Source organism: Oncorhynchus masou, chromosome 19 (assembly GCF_036934945.1).
Source record: "Oncorhynchus masou masou isolate Uvic2021 chromosome 19, UVic_Omas_1.1, whole genome shotgun sequence".
Lineage (NCBI taxonomy): Eukaryota > Metazoa > Chordata > Actinopteri > Salmoniformes > Salmonidae > Oncorhynchus > Oncorhynchus masou.
Genome location: NC_088230.1, coordinates 8,340,519 through 8,361,839, shown reverse-complemented (window position 1 = coordinate 8,361,839; position 21,321 = coordinate 8,340,519). Strand labels below are relative to the sequence as shown.

At 44.6% G+C, this 21,321-nt stretch overlaps 1 protein-coding gene across 1 annotated transcript in view; it reads right to left on the bottom strand.

The window, feature by feature from the left end:
• The window catches only part of LOC135505755 (pleckstrin homology domain-containing family G member 1-like), a 168,449-nt gene that overhangs the window by 24,197 nt on the left and 122,931 nt on the right, over nt 1-21,321 (bottom strand). Inside the window, exons 5-10 of the mRNA XM_064924855.1 lie at nt 16,354-16,400; nt 14,933-15,083; nt 13,427-13,558; nt 12,506-12,688; nt 10,902-10,997; nt 10,483-10,569 (exon numbers count right to left, since the gene is read on the bottom strand). Of these exons, the coding sequence (XP_064780927.1) occupies nt 10,483-10,569; nt 10,902-10,997; nt 12,506-12,688; nt 13,427-13,558; nt 14,933-15,083; nt 16,354-16,400 (696 nt within the window). The remainder of the gene's footprint in view (nt 1-10,482; nt 10,570-10,901; nt 10,998-12,505; nt 12,689-13,426; nt 13,559-14,932; nt 15,084-16,353; nt 16,401-21,321) is intronic.

Genomic DNA, 21,321 nt, shown 5'->3' with positions numbered 1-21,321 from the left:
AGTCAGTTTTAATGGTAAAGACTTAAAACTCAGGATTCTTTAATGGAATACCCCAATGAGGATGTATGTTGAGTTACAGCTTCCTGTGCCAACCGGAAGTGCCATAATTGGTGTCTCATGGGCTGTTTGGAGGTGTTAAAAATATCAGATCTTTCCAAAACTTCATATATATGATTAGGCAACCCCCATGAACTGTAAATCAGTCATTTTTCCCATAAAAATTCAAAGGAAAACTAAATCACACAGATACACAACATGGATGGAGGGACGTATCATTGGGGTGCGTAGAGACTGACAGTGCCTCCAATAGTTAGCTTTGAATGATATCAAATTGACTGATGGACGGTGACTTGCAGGTGACTCTTGTCCATTAGCAATATGTTTAAGCGGTGAGGTACCATCACCAAAAGCGACATTCTGAAATCAACCCAAACGAGCGATGGAGAGGTACCAGAATCACTGCCCAGCCATCCCGAGTTCATCGGGCCAGTCAATTTGGCATTCCTGCATGATTTTTATGGCATGACAAATTGGTGATGGTGAATGCCCAGTTAACCATATGGCAAATGCACAGTGACTTTGCAAAAGTGAGAAAACATAAACAAATGGACATGATGAAATCAACACCACGAGTGATTGAAAGGAACAACAATCACTGCCCGGCCATCCCGAGTTCATCAGGCCAGTCAATTTTGCATTTCTGAAGGATTTTTGAGCATGTCAAATTTCTTATGACATTTGGCCCCCACAAAACATATGCCTTATGCACAAGCAAAAAAAAAAAAAAAAAACATTATAATAATAAAATATGACTAAAGTATGTTGATACAGTTCTTATACGTGTGTAACTGACACAAAATTCGAAAAAATTTCGAAAAACGGTCCAGAAAGCACTTTTTTAGGGGTGTGTGAAGTTTTTTATGAAATTTAATAATTTTTGACTTTTGACTTCTGACTTCCTATGAAATCATATTGCAGATGGACAAAACACATGCAATATGCGCAAGTAAAAAAAAAAAAAAATTATGATAATAAAATATGACTAAAGTATGTTGATACAGTTCTTATACGTGTGTAACTGACACAAAATGCGAAAATTTTTCGAAAAACGGTCCAGAAAGCACTTTTTAGGGGTGTGTGAAGTTTTTTATGAAATTTAAGAATTTTTGACTTTTGACTTCTGACTTCCTATGAAATCATATTGCAAATGGACAAAACATATGCAATATGCGCAAGTAAAAAAATTAAAAAAATTATGTTAATAAAATTGGACAAAAGTATTTTCATACAGTTCTTATACATGTGTAATTGTCAAAAAAAGCGAAAGAATTTCGAAAAACGGTCCAGAAAGCACTTTTTTAAGGGGTGATACGTTTTTTTCAAAAAATTCGTTTTTTCAAAATTTGGCTTTTGGATGTTGACTTGGAGTCCAATACCAATATGAAAAACCATGGTGGAGTGCAATCGCCACCTGTTGGATTTTTGAAGTGTTACAACTGGCAATACCCATATGGCAATAGAAGTAAACTTTGCATGAATCAACGCCGCTTTGGGTGGTATTGGCCAATGTGTGCATGGTTTGTCCTATGCCAATAACTTGCCATTCATTTTTGTCCACTACGGGGGTGAAATCCCTTACCAGTATCAGGACTTTAAGGAGGAGATGATACGGGTTTTTGACCGTTCTGTTTTTGGGGAGGAGGCTTCCAGGGCCCTGTCTTCCCTATGTCAGGGGAATCGATCCATAACGGATTATTCTATTGAGTTTCGCACTCTCGCTGCCTCTAGTGACTGGAACGAGCCGGCTTTGCTCGCTCGTTTTCTGGAGGGTCTCCTCGCCGAGGTTAAGGATGAGATTCTCTCCCGGGAGGTTCCTTCCAGCCTGGACTCCTTAATAGCTCTCGCTATTCGCATAGAGCGACGGTTTGATCTTCGTCGCCGAGCTCGTGGAAAGGAGCGCGCGTTCTCCGTTGCCCCCTCTCCGCATCACTGCCACCTGCCACATCACTGCCACCCTCCTCCGCCGGCTCGGATGCTGAGCCTATGCAGCTGGGGGTATCCGCATCTCGGCCAAAGAGAAGGAACGGAGAATCACCAACCGCCTCTGTCTCTACTGCGGCTCCGCTGGTCATTTTGTCACCTCATGCCCAGTAAAAGCCAGAGCTCATCAGTAAGAGGAGGGCTACTGGTGAGCGCAACTACTCAGGTCTCTCATTCAAGATCCTGCACTACCTTTCCGGTCCATCTCTGCTGGACCGGTTCATCTGCTTCCTGCAGTGCCTTGATAGACTCTGGGGCGGAGGGCTGTTTTATGGACGAGACCTGGGCTCGGGAACATGACATTCCTCTCAGACAGTTAAGGGATCCCACGGCCTTGTTCGCTTTAGATGGTAGTTCTCTCCCCAAGATTCAGCGTGAGACGCTGCCTTTAACCCTCACTGTCTCTGGTAATCATAGCGAAACCATTTCTTTTTTAATTTTTCGTTCACCTTTTACACCTGTTGTTTTGGGTCATCCCTGGCTAGTGCGCCATAACCCTTCTATTAATTGGTCTAGTAATACTATCCAATCCTGGAATGTTTCTTGTCATGTGACCTGTTTAATGTCTGCTATCCCTCCTGTTTCCTCTGTCTCTTCTTCACAGGAGGAGCCTGGTGATTTGACAGGGGTGCCGGAGGAGTATCACGATCTGCGCACGGTGTTCAGTCGTTCCAAGGCCACTTCTCTCCCTCCACACCGGTCGTATGACTGTAGTATTGATCTCCTTCCGGGAACTACTCCCCCCCGGGGTAGATTATACTCTCTGTCGGCTCCCGAACGTAAGGCTCTCGAGGATTATTTGTCTGTATCGCTCGACGCCGGTACCATAGTCTCCTCCTCCTCTCCCGCCGGAGCGGGGTTTTTTTTTGTTCAGAAGAAGGACGGGTCCCTGCGCCCATGCGTGGATTATCGAGGGCTGAATGACATAACAGTTAAGAATCGTTATCCGCTTCCTCTTATGTCTTCAGCCTTCGAGATCCTGCAGGGAGCCAGGTTTTTCACCAAATTGGACCTTCTTAACGCCTACCATCTCGTGCGCATCAGGGAGGGGGACGAGTGGAAGACGGCGTTTAACACTCCGTTATAGGGCACTTTGAATACCGGGTTCTTCCTTTCGGCCTCGTTAACGCTCCAGCTGTCTTTCAGGCACTAGTTAACGACGTCCTGAGAGACATGCTGAACATTTTTGTTTTCGTTTACATGGACGATATCCTGATTTTTTCACCGTCTCTCCCGATTCATGTTCAGCACGTGCGACCCGTCCTCCAGCGCCTTTTGGAGAACTGTCTTTATGTGAAGGCTGAGAAGTGCACTTTTCATGCCTCCTCTGTCCCTTTTCTCGGTTCCGTTATTTCCGCTGAGGGCATTAAGATGGATCCCGCTAAGGTCCAGGCTGTCATTGATTGGCCCGTTCCTAAGTCACGCGTCGAGCTGCAGCGCTTTCTTGGCTTCGCGAATTTCTATCGTCGTTTCATCCGTAATTTCGGTCAGGTGGCAGCTCCCCTCACAGCCCTTACTTCTGTTAAGACGTGCTTTAAGTGGTCCGTTTCCGCCCAGGGAGCTTTTGATCTTCTCAAGAATCGTTTTACATCCGCACCTATTCTTGTTACACCTGACATCTCTAGACAGTTTGTTGTTGAGGTTGACGCGTCAGAGGTGGGCGTGGGAGCCATTCTTTCTCAGCGCTCCCTCTCTGACGGCAAGGTCCATCCTTGCGCGTTTTCTCTCATCGCTTATCGCCGTCAGAACGTAATTATGATGTTGGTAATCGCGAACTGCTCGCCATCCACTTAGCCCTAGGCGAATGGCGACAGTGGTTGGAGGGGGCGACCGTTCCTTTTGTCGTTTGGACTGACCATAGGAACCTTGAGTACATCCGTTCAGCCAAACGACTTAATGCGCGTCAGGCTCGTTGGGCTCTGTTTTTCGCTCGTTTCGAGTTTGTTATTTCTTATCGTCCGGGCTCAAAAACACCAAGCCTGATGCTTTATCTCGTCTCTTCAGTTCTTCTGAGGTCTCCACCGACCCCGAGGGGATTCTCCCTGAGGGGCGTGTTGTCGGGTTGACTGTCTGGGGAATTGAGAGGCAGGTAAAGCAAGCACTCGCTCACACTCCGTCGCCGCGAGCTTGTCCTAGGAACCTTCTGTTCGTTCCCGTTCCTACTCGTCCGGCCGTTCTTCAGTGGGACCACTCTGCCAAGTTAGCCGGCCACCCCGGCGTTCGGGGTACGCTCGCTTCCATTCGCCAGCGTTTCTGGTGGCCCACTCGGGAACGTGACGCGCGTCGATTTGTCGCTGCTTGTTCGGTCTGCGCGCAGACTAAATCTGGGAACTCTCCTCCTGCCGGCCGTCTCAGACCGCTTCCCATTCCCTCTCGACCGTGGTCTCACATCGCTTTAGATTTTATCACCGGACTGCCTTCATCAGCGGGGAAGACAGTTATTCTTACGGTTGTCGATAGATTCTCTAAGGCGGCTCATTTCATTCCTCTCGCTAAGCTCCCTTCTGCTAAGGAGACGGCTCAGATCATTATCGAGAATGTTTTCCGAATTCATGGCCTTCCGTCAGACGTCGTTTCGGACAGAGGCCCGCAGTTCACGTCTCAATTTTGGAGGGAGTTTTGCCGTTTGATTGGGGCTTCCGTCAGTCTCTCGTCCGGCTTTCATCCCCAGTCTAACGGTCAAGCCGAACGGGCCAATCAGACTGTTGGTCGCATCTTACGCAGTCTTTCTTTTCGTAACCCTGCGTCTTGGTCAGAACAGCTCCCCTGGGCAGAGTACGCCCACAACTCGCTTCCTTCGTCTGCTACCGGTCTATCTCCTTTTCAGAGTAGCCTCGGGTACCAGCCTCCGCTGTTCTCATCTCAGCTCGCCGAGTCCTGCGTCCCCTCCGCTCAGGCTTTTGTCCAGCGTTGCGAGCGCACCTGGAAGGGGGTCAGGTCGGCACTTTGCCGTAATAGGGCGCAGACTGTGAGGGCCGCTAATAAGCGTAGGACCAAGAGTCCTAGATATTGTTGCGGTCAGAGAGTATGGCTCTCCACTCAGAACCTTCCCCTTAAGACAGCTTCTCGCAAGTTGACCCCGCGGTTCATTGGTCCGTTCCGTATTTCTCAAGTCATTAATCCTGTCGCAGTGCGACTTCTTCTCCCGCGTTATCTTCGTCGCGTTCACCCGGTCTTCCATGTCTCCTGTGTTAAGCCCGTTCTTCGCGCCCCCGCTCGTCCCTCCCCCCCCCCATCCTTGTCGAGGGCGCACCTATCTACAGGGTTCGTAAGATTTTGGACATGCGTCCTCGGGGCCGTGGTCATCAGTACCTAGTGGATTGGGAGGGGTACGGTCCTGAGGAGAGGAGTTGGGTTCCCTCTCGGGACGTGCTGGACCGTTCGCTGATCGATGATTTCCTCCGTTGCCGCCAGGTTTCCTCCTCGAGTGCGCCAGGAGGCGCTCGGTGAGTGGGGGGTACTGTCATGTCTTATTATGTCTGTTCCTGTCCTTTCTCTTCACTCTGTCTCTCTCTGCTGGTCTTATTAGGTTACCTTCTCTTTCTCTCCTTCTCCAGCTGTTCCTCATCTCCCCTAACTAGCTCATTCACCCTTTCCCCACCTGTTCCCTTTTTTCCCTCTGATTAGGTCTCTATTTCTCTCTCTGTTCCTGCTACTTTCGGTGTCAGATTCTCGTTTGTGTTACTCATGCCAGAAGCAAGCTATCGTCTCGTTTGCTTTCTCCTAGTCCTATCCTGTCGGAGTCTGCCTGGCAGGTGCATCCTGCACTCTACTAACTATCTTTTGTTTGCACCGTGTCCAGTTAATCATATGCCACGTGTGATCAGCTACCACCGTTCCTCTGTGACCCGCACCGACCCAGAGCGTCCTGCAGCCTGTCGCCGCTACCCAGCTATTCATCAGAGGGACTTTATGTTTCATTTGTCACCCTCTCTGCGGGTATTCTATTGTGCCATTGACAACGTCGGAAGAGGATCTATGCCATTCCTGTTTTTTCATTAAAAGAACTCTGTTTCTGTTAAAACCGCTTTTGGGTCTTCACTCAAGTACATAACACATAATCTCAAGCAACACCAACATATGTGAAAATTGTGCATTTCTATTGTTTTCTAGTAAAAGAGATAGAATATAAGTGTTCCCAATAACATCATCAACCAATTAGTAGGCAATTAGCAGGCAATGCCAACTCATAACTTGTTAAAATCACACGATGCACACCGATAGTCATTGGAAACAATTATCCTCCTGTGTCTTTTTTTACTACAAACTTTACAGTACCAGTCAAAGTTGAAACACCTATTCATTCAAGGGTTTTTATTTCAACTATTTTCTACATTGCAGAATAATAGTGAACACATCAAAACTATGAAATAACAAATATGGAACCATGTAGTAAACAAAAAAGTGTTAAATCAAAAGATATTTTATATTTGAGATTATTTAAAGTAGCCGCCCTTTGCCTTGATGACAGCTTTGCACACTCTTGGCATTATCTCAACGAGCTTCATGAGGCAGTCACCTGGAATTAATTTCAATTAACAGGTGTGCATTATTAAACGTTAACCTCTAATGACTCCCCATCCCGCATGAGGGAGCGTAATCATAGCCCGACACTAATTAGCATAACGCAACAGACATAAATATTCCTAGAAAATATTCCTATTCATGAAAATCACAAATGAAATATATTGAGACACAGCTTAGCCTTTTGTTAATCACCCTGTCAACTCAGATTTTCTAAATATGCTTTACAGCCAAAGCCAGACAAGCATTTGTGTAAGTTTATCGATAGCCTAGCATAGCATTTTGTCCAGCTAGCAGCAGGTAACTTGGTCACGGAAATCAGAAAAGCAATCAAATTAAATTGTTTACCTTTGATGAGCTTCGGATGTTTTCACTCACGAGACTCCCAGTTTGATAGCAAATGTTCCTTTTTCCAAAAATCTAAATTTTATGCATATTCTAGCATCTTGTCCTGACAAAATATCCTGTTTACTACGGGAACATTTTTTTCTCCAAGAATTAAAATACTGCCCCCGAGTCACAACAGATTTTCAAATCAAATCAAATTTATTTATATAGCCCTTCGTACATCAGCTGATATCTCAAAGTGCTGTACAGAAACCCAGCCTAAAACCCCAAACAGCAAGCAATGCAGGTGTAGAAGCACGGTGGCTAGGAAAAACTCCCTAGAAAGGCCAAAACCGAGGAAGAAATCTAGAGAGGAACCAGGCTATGTGGGGTGGCCAGTCCTCTTCTGGCTGTGCTGGGTGGAGATTATAACAGAACATGGCCAAGATGTTCAAATGTTCATAAATGACCAGATTGGTCCAATAATAATAATAAGGCAGAACAGTTGAAACTGGAGCAGCAGCATGGCCAGGTGGACTGGGGAAAGCAAGGAGTCATCATGTCAGGTAGTCCTGAGGCATGGTCCTAGGGCTCAGGTCCTCCGAGAGAGAGAAAGAGAGAGAGAAAGAGAGAATTAGAGAGAGCATACTTAAATTCACACAGGACACCGAATAGGACAGGAGAAGTACTCCAGATATCCAATTTGTAAGTCGCTCTGGATAAGAGCGTCTGCTAAATGACTTAAATGTAAATGTAAATATAACAAACTGACCCTAGCCCCCGACACATAAACTACTGCAGCATAAATACTGGAGGCTGAGACAGGAGGGGTCAGGAGACACTGTGGCCCCATCCGAGGACACCCCCGGACAGGGCCAAACAGGAAGGATATAACCCCACCCACTTTGCCAAAGCACAGCGCCCACACCACTAGAGGGATATCTTCAACCACCAACCTACCATCCTGAGACAAGGCTGAGTATAGCCCACAAAGATCTCCGATACGGCACAACCCAAGGGGGAGGGGCGCCAACCCAGACAGGAAGATCACATCAGTGACTCAACCCACTCAAGTGAGGGTTAGGGTTAGAGGCAGAGAATCCCAGTGGAAAGAGGGGAACCGGCCAGGCAGAGACAGCAAGGGCGGTTCGTTGCTCCAGAGCCTTTCCGTTCACCTTCCCAATCCTGGGCCAGACTACACTCAATCATATGACCCACTGAAGAGATGAGTCTTCAGTAAAGACTTAAAGGTTGAGACCGAGTTTGCGTCTCTTACATGGGTAGGCAGACCATTCCATAAAAATGGAGCTCTATAGGAGAAAGCCCTGCCTCCAGCTGTTCGCTTAGAAATTCTAGGGACAATTAGGAGGCCTGCGTCTTGTGACCGTAGCGTACGTGTAGGAATGTACGGCAGGACCAAATCAGAGAGATAGGTAGGAGCAAGCCTTTGTAATGCTTTGTAGGTTAGCAGTAAAACCTTGAAAATCAGCCATTGCCTTAACAGGAAGCCAGTGTAGGGAGGGTAGCACTGGAGTAATATGATAAAAAAAATTGGTTCTAGTCAGGATTCTAGCAGCCGTATTTAGCACTAACTGAAGTTTATTCAGTGCTTTTCTGGGTAGCCGGAAAGTAGAGCATTGCAGTAGTCTAACCTAGAAGTGACACAAGCCTGGATGAATTTTTCTGCATAATTGTTGGACAGAAAGTTTCTGATTTTTGCAATGTTACATAGATGGAAAAAAGCTGCCCTTGAAATGGTCTTGATATGTTCTTCAAAAGAGAGATCAGGGTCCAGAGTAACACCGAGGTCCTTCACCGTTTTATTTGAGACGACTGTACAATCATTAAGATTAATTGTCAGATTCAACAGAAGATCTCTTTTTTACTTGGGACCTAGAACAAGCATCTCTGTTTTGTCCGAGTTTAAAAGTAGAAAGTTTGCAGCCATTCACTTCCTTATGTCTGAAACACATGTTTTAATTTGTGCAATTTCTTTCCTTCTTAACGCATTTGGGCCAATCGGTTGTGACAAGGTCTACAGAAGACAGCTCTATTTGGTAAAAGAACAAGTCCATATTATGGCAAGAACAGCGAAAATCATTCAAGAGAAATTACAGTCCATCATTCCTTTAAGACATGAAGGTCAGTCAATGAGGAAAATGTCAAGAACTTTTAAAGTTTCTTCAAGTGCAGTTACAAAAACCATCAAGCACTATGATGAAACTGGCTCTCATGAGGACCACCAGAGGAAAGAAAGACCCAGACTTACCTCTGATGCAGAGAAAAAGTTAATTAGAGTTAACTGCACCTCAAATTGCAGCCCAAATAAATGCTTCACTGACTTCCAGTTACAGACACATCTCAACATCAACTGTTCAGAGGAGACTATGTGAATCAGGCCTTCATGGTTGAATTTCTGCAAAGAAACCACTACTGAAGGACACCAATAATAAGAAGAGACTTGCTGGCCAGGAAACATGATCTCCACATGTGTGGTTCCCACCGTGAAGCATGGAGGAGGAGGTGTGATGGTGTGGGGGTGCTTTGCTGGTGACACTTGGGGATTTATTCTGAATTCAAGTCACACTTCAAGTCACCAGCATGGCTACCACAGCATTCTGCAGCAATACGCCATCCCATCTGGTTTGCACTTAGTGGGACTATCATTGTTTTTCAACAGGACAATGACCCAAAACACCTCCAGGCTGTGTAAGGGTTATTTGACCAATAAGGAAAGTGATGGCATGCTGCATCAGATGACCTGGCCTCCATAATCACCCGACCTCAACTCAATTAAGATGGTTTGGGATGAGTTGGACCACAGAGTTAGAGAAAAGCAGCCAGCAAGTGCTCAGCACATGTGGGAAGTACTTTAAAACTGTTAGAAAAGCACTCCAGGTGAAGCTAGTTGAGAGAATGCCAAGCGTGTACAAAGCTGTCATTTAGGCAAAGGGTGGCTACTTTGAAGAACCTCAAATATAAAATATATCTTGATTTTTTAAACACTTTTTTGTTTACTACATGATTCCATATGTGTTATTTAATAGTTTGATGTCTTCACAATTATTCTACAATAAAGAAATTAGTACAAATAAAGAAAAACCCTTGACTAGGTGTGTCCAAACTTTTGACTGGTACTGTATAATCATGCAATTTTCACATATTTTGATGTTGGGGTGGTGCTGGAGATGAATATAAAGTTGAATATTTTTCAAATGTTCCTTCAATAAAGTGAGCTCTACATTACAAAGTTTGGTCATTCTATACTTGAGGTTGATATTTGGGGCTACCAGACACCAGATGGCGCCAGACATTTGTCTTCACCAAACAGAACAGGACTACTTTCCAATATCACGTTTAACCACAGATCCCTTTATTGTAATTACAATGAACACTCAACATTTTCCTCCGGACAAAAGCATCATTTTCCATTTGCACCTGAGCCAAGGCTGAAGGAAGAGAGTGGAGAGAGGTAGAGAGAGGGGGGATTGAGAAAGAGAGAGAGAGAAAGATAGACCATTCCACTTCCTCCCACTCAGTGTTGTGTTTATGTTGTTAGTGAGCACACACATTGCTTGCTCCGTGTCTCACCTTGGCTGGGATTTTAGCAGGGTGGTTTTCAAGTATGAGTCTCTTTAAATGCAGGATCCACATGCGTTTGTCCTGCTGGGATCTGGCCTGGGGGCGGAACACAACACAACAGAGAGGAGAGAAGAGAAGAGAAGAGAAGAAGAGAGACAGATTAAGGGAGAGACGTGTACAAGACGATTATCACAAACCCATCTTCTACTCCTCTATGTGTTTGTTACGTAACACAGATTATGGAATTGTTTGAAGTGAGTACCCAAACACACGTTGAGAAATGACGAATCCTTCTTATCCACGCTAAATAATTTAACACGTCTGGAGTGGTGGAGTGGTGGGCTTGGCAGGGCACAATTTACTTGTACTCTATGCTGTACAATCGCCTGTGGAACATGCTCTAGTAGTGGGGTGTAGTTTTGCGTTACCTGTACGTTGTGCTGTAGTTTGGGGTTCTTGTAGTGGAACACACTGAAGCTGAAAGGCTCTTTCGGAATGACTTCCACCAACATCAGGTTGCAACACTATAATGACATAGAGCCACGGCTAGTATGATGGATGTCTCTTAAGGCTATAGGTTCCCCTACAGGAACTCCACCCCCCCGATCAGCTGAAACGGTGGCGCAGGGAATGCAAAAATATTCTTAGAAATATTTAACCTCCACACATTAACAAGTCCAATATCTCAAATTAAAGATAAACACCTTGTTCATCTACCCAGCGTGTCAGATTTTTAAATGTTTTACGGCGAAAACACAGCATATATTTATGTTAGACCACCACCAAAACAAAGAAAAACGTAGCCATTTTAAAAGATAAAAGGACAAAAGCAGGATTTAAAAAAAATCAATCACTAACCTCTTGAAAATCTTCATCAGATGACAGTCATATGACATGTTACACAGTACATTTATGTTTTGTTCGATAATATGCATTTTATATCCATAAATCTCGGTTTACATTGACGCCATGTTCAGAAAATACTCCAAAATATCCGGAGGAATTATAGAAAGCTACGCCAGATAACAGAAATACTCATCATAAACTTTGACTAAACATACATGTTCTACATATAATTAAAGATACACTGGTTCTTAATGCAACCGCTGTGTCACATTTTTTTTTTTTACGTTACGGAAAAAGCCTAACATTGAGACGGCGCTCAGACAGTAACAATATTTCTCCGTCATGTTGGAGTCAACAGAAATACAAAATTACAACATAAATGTTCCCTTACCTTTGATGATCTTCCATCAGAATGTAGTGCAAGGAGTCCTAGTTCAACAATAAATTGTTTTGTTTCATAATGTTCAATTCTAGTGTCCAAGTAAGGGCATTTGCTAAAATGCCCAAAAAATTGATTTCTGGTCCAGGATAACTTTGCATCAAAACTTCCAAATTACATATTACAGGTTGACGAAACTTGTTAAACTAAGTGCAGAATCAATCTTCAGGATGTTATGTTCATATAGAACCAATAGCATTCCAACCGGACCATTCATTTTCATCTGGGGCTGATTGGACCAGCCGAAGCACTCAAACGCAAATGCGCCTAAAGCACATGGAAATCTTTTGCGACACTTACTACTTTCCTTCCCATTAGGTCAAAGTTCACAGCAAATGCTCCATTACACTTTCGACTGAATGAGGACGTCTAGTGGAAGACATAGGAAGTGTTTCCAGATCCATAACTTGTTGGGAAGGGAGGGGGCGAGGACGTCAAAGTTGCCCCAACTTTCAGGATTTCAAAACTAGTTTGGAAGATTGCCTGCCCTGTGAGTTCTGTTATACTCACAGACATAATTCAAACGGTTTTAGAAACTTCAGAGTGTTTTCTATCCAATATTAATAGTAATATGCATATATTAGCAATTTAGGACAGATTTTGATGCAGTTCACTATGGGCATGCAATTCATCCAAAGGGGAAATACTGCCCCCTATATCTAACAGGATCTATTAGGTAGAGGTATTATGGTACACCTTTTGGGAGATAGTTTTGGGAGATATTTTAGTGTTAGTGTTGTGACTGACCAGGATGTGGGCCTTGTAGGTGTAGGCCTCCTCACGTTTCTTGGTGACCAGCAGCAGTTTGTCGAACAGGAAAAGCGTGCGCTCATTCTTGGCTCGTTGCAGACGGAACGTCCCCTCCAGAACCAGCTCCCCATAGCCAATCAGATCAGGCCCCTTCCAATTGGTCAGCAGACTCTGGATTTCCTGAGAGAGGGAGGGGGATATAGGGTGGAGGAGGAGGAGCGGGGTTAGAGTAAATGAAAGAGAGAGGGACAGGGATAGAGAGGGAGGAGGAGTAAAGGGGGAGAGTGAGTAAGAGAGGGATAGAGAATGCAGAAGAGGATGAGAGTAAGGTAAGTGAAACAAGTGAGAAAACAAGAGTAGGACGGGAAAGGACAGAAGAGAAGGAGGAGAGAAGAGCCGAATGAGAGAAGAGAGGAAGGAGAGGAGCGAGAGAAAAAAGGACAGAGAGACTTAGACAGGTCAACTAAGCACTCTTTACCAGATCCTGATTAAATACTTCCATACACATTCTTTCACTCATCTGAACATCTGATCATCCTCCCTCCCCATAGATTAAAGCTACACTTTCCCTTTTGTCTGCCTGCTGTGTTATACAAGGCCATCCTTAGCCCTGGAAAACAATGTATTGCATAACTTAAGGAGACTGAAACAAATCCGCGTCCCAAATGGCACCCTATTCCCTATACAGTGCACTACTTTGACTGGGGCCCATAGTGCTCTGATGAAAAGTAGTGCACTATGTAGGGAATAGGGGGACATTTGGGATGTAAACTAGATTGACGAAGGCTAGGGACACAATGGGAGGATCTGAGGACAAAACCCAAGTCCTGTATGTGGGCTCACACACACCTGCATATGCAGTGTGCCTATGTACCTGTTTACATGTTTAAGCATGTTCACTTGGAAGTGTTAATTCACCTGCAACCTGACAGCGTGTTCATGTTTCCTTTTCATGTCGTTGATGTGCCAGGCTACTCTCTGCATGGTGTCTATGGCCTCCTGCACCACCTCATACATCTCTGTGTCCTTCTCCAGGTGGTTGGCTATCTCCTACAGGGGGCAGGAAATACACTTGGTGTTAGAGTGGTTAATGTAATCGGCTAGATGTACGCTAGACTGGGTACCATCTGTTTCTGCAATAGCCAGCTATGTTTGCCTGGGTTTTCTTGGCAATAGGGTTAGCTAGTTCAAAAATAGACTGGTGGCTAACTGCACATACAGTCCATTAGAGCTAACTGTACACACACAAATGCAAGTTGTGGATGCAGTTATGTATGGTTAGGCATACAGTGTGTGTTAGGAGTACAGTGCATTCACAAAGTCTCCAGAACTCTTGAATTTCTCCACATTTTCTTACATTACAGCATTTTTCGATTTAAAAAAAATCCTCAATCTACACACAATACCACATAATGACAAAGCAAAAACTGTTTTTTAGAAGACATTTTTTTATTTTTTTTTATTTTTAATCTGAAATAGCTAATTTAGGGAAGTATTCTGACCCTTTACTCAGAACTTGGTTGAAGCACCTTTGGCAGGGATTACAGCCTCGAGTCTTCTTGGCTATGATGCTATAAGCTTGGCACACCTGTATTTGGGGAGTTTCTCCCCTTCTTCTCTGCAGATCCTATCAAACTCTGTCAGGTTGGATGGGTAGCTATTTTCAGAGATGTTCGATCGGGTTCAAATCCGGGCTCTGGCTGGACCACTCGAGGACATTCAGTCTGAGTTCCTGAGTGTTCTATAGCAGGTTTTAATCAAGGGTCTCTCTGTAGTTTTCTCCATTCATCTTTCCCCCAATCCTGATTAGTCTACTAGTCCATGCAACTGAAAAACATCCCCAAGGCATGATGCTGCCAACACCATGCGTCACTGTAGGAATGGTGCCAGGTTTCCTCCAGACGTGACACTTGGCATTCAGGCCAAAGAGTTCAATCTTGGTTTCATCAGATCAGAGAATCTCGTTTCTCATGGCTGGAGAGTCCTTTAGGTGCCTTTTGGCAAACTCCAAGCAGGCTGTTATGTGCCTTACCTGTTTCGTAGCTCTAGGGACAATTCCTTCGACCTCATGGCTTGGTTTTTGCTCAGATATAGTGTCAAGCGTGGGACCTCATATAGACAGGTGTGTGTCTTTCCAAATCATGTTCAATCAATTGAATGTACCACAGGTGGACTCCAATCAAGTTGTAGAAAAACATGATCTATGGATACACCTGAGCTCAATTTCGAGTCTCATAGCAAGGTCTGAATACTTATGTAAACAAGGTATATCTGTTTTTTATTTGTAATACACTTGCTAAAATGTCTAAAAACCTGTTTTCACTTTCTCGTTATGGGGTATTGTGTGTAGATTGATAAGGATGTGTTTGTCTTTAATCCATTTTTGAATACACAGTATTGAGCATGTATAGATGTATTACTAACGTGTAGCAGTAAGTGGTACTTGAGGATCCTCTGCACTGGCTTGAGCAGGTAGGAGCCCAAAGGCAGGGAGTGTCTCAAAGATTCCTGACGTTCCCGGAAAAACTTGGCCAATGCCTTATTCCTCATACACTCAGTCAACACAGCCACTGACCTGCAAAGGGAAAGGGGGAGGGAGAGAAGGAAAAATAAAACCTGATATTAATCCTAGGAAACAATGACAGATATTGTAGAACAATTAAAGTGACTGATCACATGCGCACGCACACACAAATACACACACAGTCCTATCTGAGAGGACGGAGCAAGGTCAGGTCAAGGGCCCATGGACTTTCTATGCTGTGACCAAATAGGAATATATTTGAGTGTGTGTGTATTAATGGGCTCTTGTAAGGATTTTTGAGACCCTCAACCACCCCCTCACACAGCTGGTGACCCTAGCCAAGGTCGCACACGACCGGCACGCACGCACACACACGCACACGCACACACACACACACACACACACACACACACACACACACACACACACACACACACACACACACAATTAGAATAGGAACCAAGGCTGCTGTATCTCAGTCATTCTGAGGTCTCAATTTGGATTTCGTAGAGAGAACAATGTGAGGCCTGTGTGGAACTGCACTGTAATGTGGACACATACACACACAATATCTGAAACTACTCTATTTATCATCATCGATAATTTCAGGTGTGCTGTTTTTAGTGCGTCACAACCATTGTGAAACACACAGCCCTCATTAGGTTTGATTGTGAAGAATTGCCTCATGTCTTTGTCCCCCAGACCCAAGCACAAGCACAAGCACACACACGTACGCACACACACACACACACACACACACACACACACACACACACACACACACACACACACACACACACACACACACACACACACACACACACACACACAATTTCCAATAACAACAGGTCGTTCACACAAGGTGGAATAAAACATTAAAGTCGCTGAGTGTGATAAGGTGATGGGTATAATACCCATCTGTCAGAGTAGGGGCTGTAACTCTGTCAATATGCTCCATATAAAAGAAAAAAAGAGAGGGGGGTAGAGAAAGCGAGAGAGAGACCTTGGGGCATTAACTGGCAGTGAGGCATAAAGTTGGACTCCTGTTGGATTCGGCTGTATATCAAGGCTACACAGAGAGAGAAAAGCTGAGGTATTGTAGCTCTATGCAGACAATACAGAGCTATATGACACTCTGGGAATCAAGAACGTGAAGGTGAGAGTCACGTGTATGCAAACCCAGATCACATAAGGTAACAATGTGGATGCTTTTACATACATTCATACTACATATTAGACTTTTAAACATGCACAAATGTACACGCACAAAGACACAATAAAAGGGGGGCAAACTATTTGTGTTTAATGCAGGGTTTCTTACCTTGGGTAATTGGTGCAGTACTGAGTGTAAATGTGGAACTCTTGACTCTGGAAAAGAAAGATAAAATAATGGCATTCCTGTTACATTAGCATTAGTCCTTGTAAGCATTCATACCAGTAACAGAGAAACTCTCTTCTCTTGAATCAGCCAACATTCCTCTTTGACTAGAGAATTTTAAAGACCTTGAAAAAGGTTTGTGAAAGTGAGAGAGTTTACATTTACAGTGAATGGATTAGTGTGTCTGTATCAAGGGGAAGAAGGGTGGTCACTGGATGAGTCAGTGGTAAAGCGTTCCTGAGCAATGCTTACTGAGCTAGAAACAGGGAATAAATCTCTTCAGTTTTAAGGTAGAGAATGAAAGTGAACCTTATTATTATGATTACCAGTATTAAAGGCTCTGTTGAGCACTATGCTGTAGGCCAGGGCTCCCCAACTCTCTTCCTGGAGAGCTACGCTCCTGTAGGTTTTCAGTCCAACCACAATTGTAATTAACCTGGTGGAAGTTAACAACCAGCTAATTATTAGAATCAGGTGCGCTAGATTAGGGCTGGATCGAACACCTACAGGAGAGTAGCTCTCCAGGAATAGGGTTGGAGAGCACTGCTGTAGGTGCTGTGATTAAAAGCCCCCCTGTTCTATCCCTGCCCCTTTAATATTTTTCTTTGCCTCTATTACTGGAATCTCTCCACCATAACTAGCCAGCTAACTAGCCAGCTAACGGTCATCAGCTAACCTCTAGCTCGGAAAGCTCTCGCCAGTTTGTACAACGTGAATCAACCGGACCTATTTTTCTCTCCATATCCCAGGATTCCTATCGCAAGCTCTGAACCTTCTCACATTCCGACCTTCGCAGCTAACGTCCCCTGAATGCTAGCTGTCTAGAGCACAATGAACTGTTGGCTTACGAGGCCCATCGAATACATTCCGAAGCCACTAGCGAGCAGTCAGCTTTCCTTTGCTAGTGGTCATCAGACGGATCAGACAACTCTCGCCAGTCTGTACAGCGTGAGTCAAACCAGAGCTAGTCAGACTTATTCTTCTCGATATCTCCGGATTCCTACCGCAGCTCTGAACCAATTTTTTTTAAATATTTTTTTACATTTTCAGTATGATTATTTTTGTAAAAAAAACATTCACCTTGAATTATAGCAGCTAATGACCCCTGAACGCACAGCCGCTAATCTGCAGCCTGCTAGCTGTCTAAAGCACATTGGACTGCTGGCTTAAGAGTCCCTTCGGACAAATTTCTTTGGCCACTATACATATTTTGCCAATTTTACCACACGGAGACCTGATCTGTCCGCTGATGTAACTGCACGAGGGGGCCACAACAGACTTCCCTCCGTCACATCATCCCTCTAAGGCCTTTCTGTTAGCCTACTAGCCCGGTGCCGCTAGATGCTTGAAGCCACGCACTGGACTTGTATGATCACCCGGCTACGCATGCCTTTCCCTAATGTAACCATGCCATGTCAATTGCTGTTCTGGTTTGTAACTATTGTTTTGTTTCACTGTAGAGCCTTTAGCACTGCTCAACACGCCTCGGCTAACAATTTAGTTCCACCCCCCACACACGCAGTGACATCACCTGGTTTAAATGCTATTTCTAGAGACAGTATCTCTTTCATTATCACTATATGCACAGGTTTATCCCCACTGTATTCACATCCTATACCTTTGTCTGTACATTATGCCATGAATATATTCTACCATGCCCAGAAATCTGCTCCTTTTACTCTCTGTTCTGAACGTACTAGGCGTCCAGTTCTGTTAGCCTTTAGCCGTACCCTTATCCTACTCCTCCTCTGTTCCTCTGGTGATGTAGAGGTTAATCCAGGCCCTGCAATGTCTACCTCCACTCCCATCCCCCAGGCTCTGTCATTTGTTGACTTCTGCAACCGTAAAAGCCTTGGTTTCATGCATGTTAACATTGGAAGCCTCCTCCCTAAGTTTGTTTTATTCACTGCCCTAGCACACTCCAACAATCCAGATGTCCTAGCCGTGTCTGAATCCTTGCTTAGGAAGACCACCAAAACCTTGACATTTTCATTCCTAACTATAACATTTTCAGACAAGATAGAACTGCCAAAGGGGGCAGTGTTGCAATTTACTGCAAAGATAACTTGCAGAGTTCTGTCTTACTATCCAGGTTTGTACCCAAACAATTTGAGTTTCTACTTATAAAAATGAACCTTTCGAGAAACAAGTCTCTCACCATTGCCACTTGCTATAGACCACCCTCTGCCCCCAGCTGTGCCCTCGACACCATATGTGATTTGATTCTCCCCATCTATCTTCTGAGCTCGTGCTGCTAGGTGACCTAAACTGGAACATGCTTAACACCCCGGCCATCCTACAATCTAAGATTGATGCCCTCAATCTCACACAACTTATCAATGAACATACCAGATATAACCCCAAATACGTAAACACGGGCACCCTCGTAGATATCATACTAACTAACTCACCCTCCAAATACACCTCTGCTGTTTCCAGCAATCACTGCCTCATTGCCTGCATCCGTAATGGGTCTAAGAGCAAACAACCACCACCACTCATCACTGTCAAACGCTCCCTAAAACACTTTTGCGAGCAGGCCTTTCTAATCGTCCTTGCCGAGGTATACTGGAATGACATTGACCTCATCCCGACAATAGAGAATGCCTGGTTATTCTTTAAAAGTGCCTTCCTCACCATCTTAAATAGGCATGCCCCATTAAAAAAATATAGAACCAGGAATAGATATAGCCCTTGGTTCACTCCAGACCTGTCTACCCTTGACCAGCACAAAAACATACTGTGGCTTTCTGAATAAGAGCACCTCATCCCGGCTACCCACTGCTCTGAGGCAAGGAAACACTGTTACAACCGAAAATCCACTATTAATAGAGCATTTCAATAAGCATTTCTCTACGGCTGGCCATGCTTTCCACCTGGCTACCCCTACCCCGGTCAACTGCCCGGCACCCTCCACAGCAACCTGCCCAAGCCCCCACCATTTCTCCTTCACCCATATCCAGATAGCTGATGTTCTGAAAGAACTGCAAAATCTGGACCCCAACAAATCAGCCGGGGAAGACAATCTGGACCCCCTCATTCGTAAATTATCTGCCAAAATTGTTGCAACCCCTATTGCTAGCCTGTTCAACCTCTCTTTCGTATCGTCTGAGATTCCCAAAGATTGGATAGCTGCCGCGGTCATCCCCCTCTTCAAAGGGGGAGACACTCTAGACCCAAACTGCTACAGACCTATCTCTATCCTACCCTGTATCTCTAAGGTCTTCAAAAGCCAAGTTAACCTCTTGATGCTCTGGGGGCACTATTTCATTTTTGGATGAAAAACGTTCCCGTTTTAAACAAGATATTTTATCACAAAAAGATGCTCGACTATGCATATAATTGATAGCTTTCGAAAGAAAACACTCTGACGTGTCCAGAACTACCAAGATATTTTCTGTGCGTGCCCTAGAACGTGAGCTTCAGGCAAAACCAAGATGAGACGGCATCCAGGAAATGAGCAGGATTTTTGAGGCTCTGTTTTCCATTGTCTCCTTATATGGCTGTGAATGCGAGAGGAGTAAGTCTGCCCTTTCTGTCGTTTCCCCAAGGTGTCTGCAGCATTGTGACGTATTTGTAGGCAGATCATTGGAAGATTGACCATAAGAGACCACATTTACCAGGTGTCCGCCCGGTGTCCTGCGCCGAAATTGGTGCGCAAAAGTCAGCTGCAAGTATTTTTCCATGGGATTCAGAGAGGAAAGCAAGCTTCCACGAACGATATATCAATGAAGAGATATGTGAAAAAACACCTTGAGGATTGATTCCAAACAACGTTTGCCATGTTTCGGTCGATATTATGTAGTTAATTCGGAAAAAGTTTGACGTTGTAGGTGACTGAATTTTCGGTTCGTTTCGGTAGCCAGATGCGATGTACAAAACGGAACGATTTCTCCTACACACAGACGCTTTCAGGAAAAACTGCGCATTTGGTATGTAACTGAGAGTCTCCTCATTGAAAACATCCGAAGCTCTTCAAAGGTAAATGATTTTATTTATTTGGTTATCTGGTTTTTGTGAAAATGTTGCGTGCTAGATGCTACTCAAAATGCTATGCTAGCTTTGCATACTCTTACACAAATTAGTCAATTTCTATGGTTCAAAAGCATATTTTGAAAATCTGAGATGACAAATGTGGTCTCTTATGGTCAATCTTCCAATGATCTGCCTACAAATACGTCACAATGCTGCAGACACCTTGGGGAAACGACAGAGAGGGTTGATTCATTCCTCTTGCGTTCACAGCCATATAAGGAGATCATGACAAACAGAGCCTCAAAAATCCTTGTCATTTCCTGGATGCCATCTCATCTTGGTTTTGCCTGAAGCTCACGTTAAAGGGCACGCACAGAGAAGATCTTTGTATTTCTGGACACGTCAGAGTGTTTTCTTTCGAACAGTAGCAATTATATGCATAGTCGAGCATCTTTTTGTGACAAAATATCTTGTTTAAAACGGGAACGTTTTTCATCCAAAAATGAAATTGCGCCCCTAGAGTTCCAAGAAGTTAAGAAAAGGCTAAGCTTGAGAGCAGACGCATTATTTTCATTTTATTTGCGATTTTCAGAAATCGTTAACGTTGCGTTATGCTAATGAGCCTGAGGCTTTAGTCACGATCCCGGATCCAGGATGGGGAGTTTCAAGAGGTTAACTCCTTCACAGTCTCTGCTTCGCTCACCTCCAACACCGGTTCTGGTCTCCTCCTTGGCTCCTCACGATAAACAGGGAGAGTTGGCTCAGGTCTGTCTCCTGACTCAGCCACTCTCCCTCTGAGCCCCCCCAAGAAATGTTTTGGGGCTGATTTTCGGGTTTCGCTCTGTGCCGCCGTGTCTTTCTTTTCGACTCCATTCTCTTCGCACTGCTCCAGCGAATCCCAGGCGGGCTCCGGCACTCTCTCTCGGCCGCCCACCT